The following is an 11,970-nucleotide window of genomic DNA, read 5'->3' as shown; positions in this document are numbered from 1 at the left end:
TCACAGCTCCGACTCAGGGGTGCCAGCCAGGAGGTAGCTGCTCCCATAGCGTCCGTTGGGGTTGCCGCCGGTCTCCAGGGGGGACGTGCTGCCGGGCCCCAGGTAGGAGCGGTGGGTGGGCATGGGGGACGGAGCCTCGCTGGGCACCTTGCTGAGGATGAAGCGGGTCTCGTCGTTCTCCTCCAGGTTGGAGATGTCCTTCATCATGCGGCCCTTCTTGTAGGACACGGAGAGGGTGTTGGAGCCGTCGGAGAGCAGGTGGAAGTGCCGAAGGATGAACACCACAGGGATGGGCAGGGTCGCCACAACGATGAGGGTGATCAGGAGCGCCATGGCCCAGTCGGGAAAGTACAGGTAGCGCTCTGCAGCCTAGTGGGGGGGACGCAGGTGAGGGCTGTGACAAGCTCACCCTCCCGGGACCTCCAGGCCCGTCTCTTCCTGCCCTCTCCCCGCCCCCGACCCACCATCCTGGCCAGGCACCAGCAGAGATGGAGGCCATCAGGGTTGCTACTTGAGTTAGCTGGTCCCCTTGGTCAAGGGCCTGAGCTCCCCTGGGTCTCAGTTTCTACATCTGTAAAATGGGTGGGTGATTCTGCTCCACAGACACAGAGAGAGAACATGGGTTAGAACTGGGCAAGTGTGTCAACCTTTCTGAGCCTCAGTCTCCCCATGTGCGCTAGGGGATAATGCCTCCTCTCTCTCTGGGCTGTTGTAAAAATAGAGGCCCTGGCAGGGCCTGGCACACAGCAGCTACCCTATGAGGATTTCTCTCTATTGCCTGTTGCTTTCAGGTCCCCCCTCACCTCCTCCTTGATCCAGGCACTGTACCCCGGGGGCGTGACCCCCAGCTGGATGATGCTGGCCGTGGTGAGCACAGCCATACACAGGGGAGACACGAACTTCCACATGTAGAAGTAGAAGCGATAGGGCCGGAAGCCCAGCATCTCCGTCAGCTCCTGCATGAACCTGCCAGGTGCACAGAGGGCCCGGCGTTGGCATCCCCACCGCGCCTGAGCATTCCCCCACAACTGCCTCCTCCAGGAAGACTTCACTGACCACCAGTCCCTCCCTCCCAGGCCCTTCCATTCTTCACATTCAGGGCTCCCAGTTTATTATTCGGTGGCCCAGCTGGCTGGGCAGGCTCTGGTGTCCCCTGCTAACTTCCTCTGAATACCTCACGTCACACCCCACCCAGGGATATGTTATAGTCCACGGGACATGCCGGGCAGGCGGACCGGCACCAAGGACTTCTGCGTTCACCAGGCGCCCAGCCCCACTCACACTGGCCTGGCCCTAGGTGCCCCCTGCTGGAAACGAGGTGACGTGCACGTCCCTAGTGTCCAGGGGCCCTGACTTGGGGGTTTCTAACCTCCCGCTCTGTGGGGGGGATGACCATAGCCGCAGGCTGTGTATATGAATGTCATAAGAAAAAAATCATCTCTACTTGAATAACACCTAACTGAAATCTTGCGTTTCTTTCTGTTGTAAACGCAAGCAACCACAGGGGTATTAGCAGTACCTGAGACTTCGTCACCAATTGATTAAATGACAGATATCTCCCTCTCACATTACAACTGAGCCTACCTACAAACATCATTTATATTCCTCACTATTTCACAATTACCATTATGATTACCCTAGCAAGAGCTTCTGACTTAATGCAGTAAAAAATAACACACATTCATAAAAAACTGCACATATATTACTGTATCAGATTTTAAATAGTATTTTTGCTATTTTTCAATTTAATTCATTTCCCATATAATCCTATATATTTTATTTTGTCCACTTAAACAATATTCTGCGAAGGCACACGGGGCTTCACCAGACTGCAGAAGAGTCAGAGCCCCTTCCAGCCCTGGCTCCCGGGGCTTCTCCCGTCTCACCACGTCCCCACCCACATTCTTGTAAGAAGGACATGGCTGTAGCAGGGCCGTGAGAAAGCCTGATTCCAAGACCCCGTCCAGACATCAAGGGAGCCCCCAGCCTTGCAGAGAGAGTGGGAGGGGCCTGGCCCTGGGACTTCCCAGGCTCACAGATTTGTTAAATGAGGAACGAGGCTAGGGGCTGACAAAGAGTGTGGCTCTGCCCTAGGCTCAGGCCATGAGACCCAATCCTTCCTTACCGCTGCCTGCCCTTACCCCACCTGACCCCACACTTCGGGCCCTAACCACATCTCATCGCACACCCCTATGTCGATCACCTGAAAACTGCCTCGGGCTGCTGAAGTTCAAGAACTCCTTGACAGCGGGGGCCTCCTGTATACTCACTCAGTGCTTAAGAAAGTTAACAGAACTCTAAAGAGCTGGTTGTCAGGTTCGGGGCTAACTTAAGGCAGTTTAGGGTAATGCCAGGACCTGAACCCAGGAGGCTCACGTGCTCAGCCTGGCTCTGCCTCTCACCAGCCACGTGGCCTTGGGCAGTCATGTCCTCTCTCTGAGTCTCATTTTTTCCTAATGATCTCTAAGGGCACTTTCAGCTCTGACATTCTCAGAAGCAGCCCAGGGAACGCGGCACTCTCCAGGGGGTCGGAAGAGGACAGACCCCTCTTCCCATCCAACCCCTTCCCCATGTCCCCCTTACTTCTTGGTTCCATAGATCCAGGCCACGGCAATGTTCTCAAGGATGACGATGACAGTAAGCGGCAGGGTGGCCGAGTAGTCATCAAACATAGTGACAAAGTAGTTTCCGGAGCGCTGGACGAACAACAGCCCCACGAAGAATGCAAAGACACAGCAGCCCACTACAGAGAGCCGGGAGGCCAGTGTGGGGGCACAGGTGCAGGGTAGGCAGGGCCCGGGGGGCTTGAGGGGCACCCAGGCTCCCTCCCTTCCCACCCCTCCTCCCAGAAGGCCTTCAAGGGGGGAGGGATCCAGATGCTGAGGTTCTGAGCTCCCACTCCTTTAGGAGAGGAGCAGCCCAGGGCCGGGAGTGACAGAGATGGAACGGGGTGCAGGCCAGCATGGGGGAGGACACCCCTGCCCAAGAGGATTCAGCAGGCCCTCAGAGACAGGAGCAAATGACCGGAGGAAGAGGCCGCCCCCTAGCTCAGGTTTGGCCCAGACACCCAGACAGCCTTCTCCTGGCCCTTGAGTGCTCTTCTCTGGGAGAGAAGCCGGGCTCCAACTGCATCCCAGTGGGGGCAGCAGGGAGCCTTCTCAGTATGGAGTCTGTCTAAAGTCAGAGGAGTGTCCTGATTGTCGTCCCTGAGGGCAGCCCAGCAGGCCAGCGGCGGCTGCCAGGAGGAGTTACCTGTGAACATCTCCTTGGGCACCTTGAAGGTGTCGATGATGGGTGTAGTGATGCCAGCCATGGTCCCAATCATACTGCCCAGGCCCAGGTTGATGAGCATCAGGAAGAACATGACAGACCAGAATGGGGAGGCGGGGAAGTGCGTCATGGCCTCCGTGAAGGCGATGAAGGCCAGCCCTGTGCCCTGCACGGACTGAGGGTGGGGTGGAGGGCGAGGGCTCAGTGAGGCCCACACCGCTCCTGGGAGCCCCTTGCCTCCTTATCTTTGCCCCTGGGGCTTTAAGAATAACTCTTCTCTCTTTCACAGGAATCCGTGCCCTCACCAAAATCCTCTTGCCTTTTGACCAGCGGGTCTCAAACTTGGGTGAGTGTCAGAATCCGTCCTACCCCAGGGAGTAAGATACCGATTTAAAAGTTCACCTGTGGGATCTGGAAGCTACGAGTTGTACAGCAACCCCAGGTGATTCAGATGAAGATGCTCACATTTAGAAAGACACCCAGCTTGAGACCTTCCTCTTCTAGGAGGTCTTCCCTAATTGCTCCAGTCACAACTATGGGAGCTCCCAGCCCTGAGCTCCAGACTTCCATATAGTGGGCTCAGCCTCAGCTGCCTAATGGAACCACATTGGAGCCTTTAAAATACCAATGCCTGGGTCTCACCCTGGAGACAGTGATTTGATTGGTCTGGGGGTAGAGCTGGGTATCTGGGTTTTATTAAGTTCCCAGGTGACTCTGATGCGTAGCCAAGAGAGAGAGCCACTGTGTTAATGCTTGGGCCCCTGCTCATGGGGCAAGTGACCACACGCTGCCCACTGACATCACTTCTCCGCTGAAGAAGGACAGGGTTGGCCTGGGATCAAGGGAGCTGGCTCTGCCCCATGGAAGCCTTGGCACCGTTTGGGTCCCAAGACCCTGTGGGCATGTCTCTCTCCTGTTACCCCCTCTAATAGAACAGTCACTCTGAAAACTTCCAGCTGTGCAAATGGGACTAGAAGCACGGTGTCCACCCCTGGGCCTGAGCATTAATGAGGGTGTAGTATCCCCGTGCTCTACCCCAGGGGTTAAGTCATCGTGACAGTGGGAGCTGCAGGGCGGACAGTGGGAGGAGGGAACAGAAGCAGCAAGGGGTGACTCAGAGCATGGAGATCAGAATGCTGGCTCCCCTTACTAGCTGTGAGGCCTCGGGAACGCTCCCAACTTACCGGCTACACAGCTCTAGAGCAGGGGACAATATTAATGCTCCATTCATAGCACTGTCCTGAGGGCCAAAGGGGGTAGACAGCAGAGGCAAACACTAATGAAAATGCTTATTTTCTGTGAGCCACGTACAAAGCACGGTCGCAAGGGCCTGACAAATGGCAGCGACCCCCCCCCCCACACACACACACACACAGAAACCCATTCAATGAATCTGAAAGTCGTTCTGTAGAATTCCTGTGATTTCTGTGATAGGCGTGTCTGCCTTATCTCCTCGTCCAGACAACCTACCTCCCGGCAGGGGTTTGGCTGATCCCTTTCTTCTCTCCCTCCCTGGATACATAGCAGGTCCCTGTTTCTCAAGCAAGTGAATGCGTCCCTGGCGGCCTTCTGAGGCCTGTATGCGAGCCCCAGCCACCCAAGGCCCGTCTCTGGGTCCCACGCTCCCACGTCTGCCTTCCTGCCCACCCCGGAAAGGGCAGCCTGTCCCACACCTTGTCCAGCTCGTCCTCCAGAAGGCAGGGGTCAAGGCCCAGGGATGCGAAGCGGTCCTCCTTCACGGCCCTGATGACTTTGTACATCTCCGTGTAGTCCTTGGCAGTCAGGTGCGAGAAGTTGACGTGGGGAGGGATGAGGTCCCGGCTCAGGACGTTGGTGTGGAGGTACCCCAGGATTTTCTCGGCATTCCTTCAGCACAAAGCAGAGAGGGCCAGGTACAAAGGCAGGGGTGGGCACGGTCCTGGAGGCGCCTCCCAGACACCCAGGCAGGACACCCCCCCTCTTCCACCTGCCCGCCATGGGCCATTGACAGAGACATCTCTGACACTGAGCCTGGGATCCAGGGGCCGGGAACAGAGAGAGCTCCACCACCCCCGGGGGTGAGGGGGACAGGGACTCTGGGACTCTAGGTCACCCCCCGCCTGGGCAAGACGGACAGGAGGAGAGAAGCCACCTACTCGACCACACACTTCTCGTTCATGATGTTGGCCTTGAAGCCCAGCACGGCAAACACCACGAGGGTGGCCAGCACCGAGGTGAAGAAATTAATGAAGGACACCAGCGCAGCGTCGAAGTGGCAGTTGTTGTCTTGCTTGTTGTAGCTGGAGAAGGCGATGACACCCCCGAAGCCCAGCCCCAGGGCGAAGAAGACCTGGGTGGCCGCCTCCCGCCACACCTGGGGGTCCAGCATCTTGTCCAGCTGTGGGGGGAGGACCAGAGACACACAGATGATGGTTTCCCACAACACCCCTTTCCGCATGGCAGAGTGGGAAAGCTGGGGCTGTGTGAACTTGGGCGTCCCCCCTAGTCCCCACGTGCAGAACATGGGGAACGAGAGTATCGGCTTCAGAGGATGATTGTGAGGCTTAAGATCAAATAAATGCTATGTGCTTACTCAGTAACTTCTCAGTCAATTTTAACTGCCACCTTTGCTTACCGTGGAGCTATTATACTGAGGAATAGCTTCAGGGCCATTAGGTATGAGGCATGGCGCACAACTCCAGGGAGTGCCATTCACTTGAATGGTGCCTCCTAGAGTTGTGCAAGTGTACAGCCTGCACAACAGTACCAGAGAACTAAGAACACCGATATTTCCCTGATAACCTCCTCCACTTCAAACCATGAGAAAGGACACCAACTTCTCCCTCCTGCCCACCTGATCTCCCTTTCCCCAGAAAAAAAAAAGGACCAATGTTCATTCATACACATCGACATACTCCAGATCACAGAAGGACCCTTCCCCCCTCCCACCCACCCAACTTAAAACACAGAACCCAGACACTTCCTGGAGAGGGGAAACCCCTGCCTGACCCTCCATGTGCCCTCAGACCTGACAGAACCCTGAGCTACACCAGCATGTAGAGGGCAGGGGGCAATTCCCAAAGTGCTTTTCGTATCCATTTTCCTTTTACTGTTTGCTCCTCAAGGGACCGTAGCTTGGACCCAGCACGGGGCTGTTGAGTTGGACAGACCCAGGTCTAAACCTGACTCCCATCTTTAAATAGCTGAGAAGGCTTAGGAAAATGACAGTGCCTGTTTTATTTATTTTTTATTGTTATGTTAATCACCATACATTACATCATTAGTTTTTGACGTAGTGTTCCATGATTCATTGTTTGTGCATAACACCCAGTGCTCCATGCCGAATGTGCCCTCCTCAATACCCACCACCAGGCCAACCCATCCTCCCACCCCCCTCCCCTCTAGAACCCTCAGTTTGTTTTTCAGAGTCCATCGTCTCTCATGGTTCGTCTCCCCCTCTGATTTCCCCCCCTTCATTCTTCCCCTCCTGCTATCTTTTTTTTTTAACATATATTGTATTATTTGTTTCAGAGGTACAGATCTGTGATTCAACAGTCTTGCACAATTCACAGCACTCACCATAGCACATACCCTCCCCAATGTCTATCACCCAGCCACCCCATCCCTCCCACCCCCCACCACTCCAGCAACCCTCAGTTTGTTTCCTGCGATTAAGAATTCCTCATATCAGTGAGGTCATATGATACATGTCTTTCTCTGATTGACTTATTTCGCTCAGCATAACACCCCCCAGTTCCATCCACATCGTTGCAAATGGCAAGCTCTCATTCCTTTTGATGGCTGCATAATATTCCATTGTATATATATACCACTTCTTCTTTATCCATTCATCTATCGATGGACATCTTGGCTCTTTCCACAGTTCGGCTATTGTGGACATTGCTGCTATAAACATTGGGGTGCATGTACCCCTTCGGATCCCTACATTTGTATCTTTGGGGTAAATACCCAGTAGTGATAGTGCCTGTTTTATGAGGCTCAGTTTTCCCATCTGAAAAATGGGAATAATAATACAGTGTCCCTCCCACGGTGCTTGTGAGGATCAGATGTGGCAGCAACAAGTAATACCCGGCACATAAGTAGCAAAATTAATCCTGCCAAAATGCCTCTGACCTAGACGGGACAGGTTTTTGGGTTTTTTTTTTTGGTGAGGGGCAGGAATTATTATTCACATTTCGAAAGAGCGAACTGAGACCCCAAGGTGGAAATTACTTGCTCCAAGTGACGGAGCTGGTTGTTGGGGCAGAGAAGTTACTCAAGTACAGATGGTCTGATGCAGCCCACGACAACGTCCTAGCACCGTCTCCTGACGCCTCTACTCCTCAGAGCATTGCCCCCTGGACCTCTGCTGCTGAGGTCGACCCAAGTGACAGACCAGGGAGACAAGGAGGCGCTAGAGAGTTTGCCATCCCTGCAGGCACCAGCCCTAGCTGGTCCTGGCCCAGCCGCCCCTCGCTGTGTGCCCGTGGCTCAGTCCTTCCTCATGGGCACACTGAGGCATCGGACTTGAAGCTATGTTACAGCCCTAGCCCCCAGGACAGAGGCCCAGCCGTCCATCACCTCAGCAGCTCCCTAGGCACATGGGAACACCTGGCGTCACTCCACCATCGGAGAAGGTGTGGGCAAGCTTGGGGGCCAGAGGAGGCACTGCAGGCTGAGGAGGAAGGGGAGGACAATGGGAGCAGAGCCTTCAGGGTCAGTATGCAAATGGAGCCCTGGCCCAAAAGTATGTGTGCTCTGGGGGAGATTAAGTTCCCCTACCTTGCACAAAATAAAGTCATCTCTGGTCCACCAAGAAAGCCCAGAACGCAGACATTCAGGAGCTAACAGCCCCCGACATCCCTCAGAAGACGTGACCCCCCCTCCTTCCCCCCCCCCCCGCTCTCTGCATCCTCAGTGGTAATGTGTGGCCTCCCTGTGACTATGACTCATCCATCCAACACAGAGCACCTATGTGGCCCAGGCCCAGTGCTAGGTGATGGGGAGCCATAGAGGGCAAGAACAGGTAAGGTCCCAGCTCCTGGGGAGTTGACATTCTAATTGGAGAGGTGGCCATTGTCAAATGACCCCGCAAACAGATGCTGAGTGGCAATTAGGACAGGGGCTGTGCAGGCCAGGCACCCAACGCTCCGAGAGCCTGTAGCAGGGGGACTTGAGCCAGGCAGGATGCCACAGAAGGCTTCCCCAGGAGGAAGGGATCCTTGAACTGACATCTGAGAGATACAAAAGCAAGGCTAAGAGCGGGAAGAGCATTCCCGCAGAGGGAACAGTGTGTGCAGAGGCCCAGAGGCGAGGCAGGACAGAGGGGGGCAGGTGAAAGTTAAGGGAAGAGCCCAGGCTGCCAGAAGCAGCAAGGACAAGGCGGGAGAGGAAAAGGTGAGGCTGGGAGGCAGAGGAGTCAGACCAAAGGTCCTAAGAAAGCACCTAATCTGGGAAACCGCTAAGAGATGTAGAGGACGAGGGTAGCAACCAAGCCGACCTTAGCCACGGACTGGAGATGGGGGGATGCTGAAGAGTCAGGTGTCAAGGCGACAGCCACACTTCTGGCCCGCCTACCTGGCGGGGTGCAGATGGAGTCCGAGGAAAAGGGGCAGGTCTTGATGGGGTTGGAACAGGGCAGATCAAGGCATTCGCTGCAGAAATGCTGAATTTAATGTGTCTTTACACTATCTAAGAGGAGAGGTCAAGTGGGCAGGCAGACAAGTGGGTCTAGAGTCCAGAGAAGAGGCTGAGCCGGAGATGTAACTTGTGAGGAGCAGGTGTGCCGGAAGGAACTGAGGCCCTAACTGTGGAGCGCTGAGAAGAGGCGAGCCAGGGGCCCAGGCGAGGGGGTCTCACAAGGGAGGGAGAGGAGGTGAGCAACCCAGATGGGAGGAAGAGCAAGAGAGGGCTGGATCGGAGGCCACAGGAAGCAAGCGGGCCTGGGAGGAGGAGGGCCCCGTGCGACCCGGAAAAATACACTAGGGTGAGCCGGTCCCGGGTGGCTCGGAGCATTTGGGAAGCGATGGGGCCCGAGTCAGGTAGGAGCCAGGAGATCCGAGAAGCAGAGGGGAAGAAGTGAAGGTAAAGTGGATAATCAACTCCTTGGAGAAGCTCGCCTTGGAACAGGAGGAGAAAGACGGCTCGTTCAGGCAAAGGCTATGAAAACTATTGATTTGTTGTCTCGTTTTTGTCTTTAATGCAGTGACTTGATGATAGGTAAAAGCAGATGGAGGGCAGGCGGTCTAGAGGGGCGGGAGCTATCTCCCATCAGAGACCCTGGAGCTGCTCATGGAGGGACCAGGACAAAAGAACGGGATGGGGCAGGCAGGTGCAGGCGGGTTTGGATGTTCCTTATCTGCGAGGGAGTTTCTGTCTCGGTGGCTCCTGTTAAACCTGTAAAGCAGGAGTCCAAATCATCTGTTAGGGGTGAAGTCGGGACGTGCAGACAGGTGGAAGAGGTTTAAAACAGTCACAGGGAAGTATGGAGAATGAGACGCCAGGGAAATGGGGTAGGGTTAGCCCACACTGTTGAGGGTCCACTGTGCTCAAAATGGCCTCTTTACAAAAGTAGAATGACAGGCCCACATTTCCTTATCTAAAAGCCCTGAGGCCAGACTGGTTGTGGAATTTGGGCTCTTGTTCCTAACTCTATTTTAGAAAGGTAATGTAGTGAATATGCCACATAATTACATAACACCCCCAGCAGGGTCTGGGGCAGCACCCCGTAATCAAACACATTAGTATTTTTGCAGCAGAATATGAATATGAATATTCACACCAAGTGAATCAATAGAGACTAAAAATAGCCTCACATCTGTTCAGGTCATTTTGCCGCCAAATGAGTTCAAGGAGAAAGAAAAAACAACTTTTGTTTTTCGGGGCTATTTGGATTTTGGCATCGTGAGTAAGGAAACAGAGGCCTATACAGAAATTTGAAGATTATTTTAAAAAGGAGAACAAAATAATCATTGTCCCACTGGGAAAGGCCTTCTGTATCTCCCCTCTCCTGGGTGGGTTCTTAAATGATTCTCCCAGAAAGTTCTGGAAATGCGTGGAGGGATTACTTGTGCCTGGAAGGCATGCGGGTATTCACTGATGCTCACAAATGTCAGTCATGCCAGTTTTACCAATCAGCTGGAACCTAGGCACCTCCCTTGGGCTAGAAACGTAGACCTAATGGCTGGGCTCTGGATGGTCTGGTGAGTTCCAAGCAGGAAGAAGAACACAAGATTTTGTAAGAGAGGGTAAATTGAGATGGACACAGCCCTGGTCATCTCCCTTGCATGTGGAAAAATCCCTGATCGTTCTCCACTGTGTGCTGGAAAATATTTTCCCACTTTTTGTCCCTATCTCCAAATGCAGTGAACTTACTCTTGAAAAACACTGCGGTATCTTACCTCTGGCCTTTGCCCAGGCTGTTCCCTCTGCCTGGAATTCCCTTCCTCCTACTCACATTCTGGCAAAACTCCTATTTATTTCTCAAAACCCGGCACAAATATCACCTCCTCTCTGAAGCCTTTCCTGATGCCTCTGGCAGAGCTTGTCATGGTCCTTGGGCTCTCCCAGCTCTGGTCAACCCCTGCATATCAGATTTATACGTGTGCCTTCTTTTCAACACTTCGTGTTTCTTAGGGCCGGAGCCCATCTCCTGTTCATCTTTGAATGCAATGTCTGGTACACGGAAGGCAAGGAAAAGAGTTGGGGGCAAGAGAGACAGACAAGGCTGCTTCCTGAAGGTGAGCTGAGCGGGAAGGACCAGACCAGGCACTATGAAATTGTCCTGGCCTTTTTGTGCTAGGATGCAGCCTTCTAGGACAAGAAGATCCTTATGGTTTTAAACTTCTACTTTCTAAAGCATGGCTATTTTAAAGATTTTATTTATTTATTTGAGAGAGAGAATGAGAGAGAGAGAGCACATGAGAGGGGGGAGGGTCAGAGGGAGAAGCGGACTCCTTGCTGAGCAGAGAGCCCGATGTGGGACTCGATCCCGGGACTCCAGGATCATGACCTGAGCCGAAGGCAGTTGCTTAACCAACTGAGCCACCCAGGCACCCTAAAGCATGGCTATTTTAATGCTGGCTTCTTTTCCTTTCCTCTTGCTTTTCTACCTCTCCCTTCCCCCTCCCCCTCCCCCACTCCTCCTCTTCTTCATCTTCTTCTGGTGATTTTTCATTTTTCATCTATATCAGTCATTACTAAAGTTTTTACTAAAGGGTCTGAATCATCTGTGAGACCCAAACATGTCATTGTTAGGATTTTCATCATTCCCTAAATCTAAAAATAGGACATGGGTAAATTCCTAGGTCCAGCCACTGTTCAGGGCCAAGTTCCACAAATGTTGGCAGCCACCCTAGGGAGGCCACCATCATCCCAAACTGCATCGTTGGAGCTCACCCTATAACTTGGGGGACAGACTCTCAAAGGACAGGGTAGGAATGTCCTATATGTGATGATTTGGAATGGGAATAAAAATTATTTGTATGTTAAGACTGTATTTGCTATTCTTTCTTCATTTTTAAAAATTATGGAACTTTTATTATAAAATGTACAAAAATGGAGAAGATAGTATAATAAACCCCCATGTACCCAACACTCATTTTCAACAGCTCCCAACATAGGGCCAACCCGGTCTCCTCTGTACCCCCATGGTCCATCCCTAGATTATTTTGAAGAAAATTGGTGGATCCAAATCTGATATTAATGAGGCCCCAAAAAAGA

The 11,970-nt window shown here is 53.2% G+C and overlaps 1 protein-coding gene across 2 annotated transcripts in view; it reads right to left on the bottom strand.

Annotated features, from left to right (window-relative positions):
* The window catches only part of SLC6A17 (solute carrier family 6 member 17), a 28,556-nt gene continuing 16,586 nt past the window's right edge, over positions 1-11,970 (bottom strand). Inside the window, exons 6-11 of one of the 2 annotated variants that reach the window (XM_021690158.1) lie at positions 5,406-5,647; positions 4,944-5,136; positions 3,253-3,445; positions 2,584-2,743; positions 804-966; positions 1-369 (exon numbers count right to left, since the gene is read on the bottom strand). In XM_021690158.1, coding sequence (XP_021545833.1) covers positions 1-369; positions 804-966; positions 2,584-2,743; positions 3,253-3,445; positions 4,944-5,136; positions 5,406-5,647 — 1,320 coding nt within the window. The remainder of the gene's footprint in view (positions 370-803; positions 967-2,583; positions 2,744-3,252; positions 3,446-4,943; positions 5,137-5,405; positions 5,648-11,970) is intronic. The other variant, XM_021690159.1, reaches the window with a different exon arrangement.

This window comes from Neomonachus schauinslandi, chromosome 4 (assembly GCF_002201575.2).
Source record: "Neomonachus schauinslandi chromosome 4, ASM220157v2, whole genome shotgun sequence".
Classification (NCBI taxonomy): Eukaryota; Metazoa; Chordata; class Mammalia; order Carnivora; family Phocidae; genus Neomonachus; species Neomonachus schauinslandi.
This window is presented reverse-complemented; position numbering and strand designations above follow the sequence as displayed.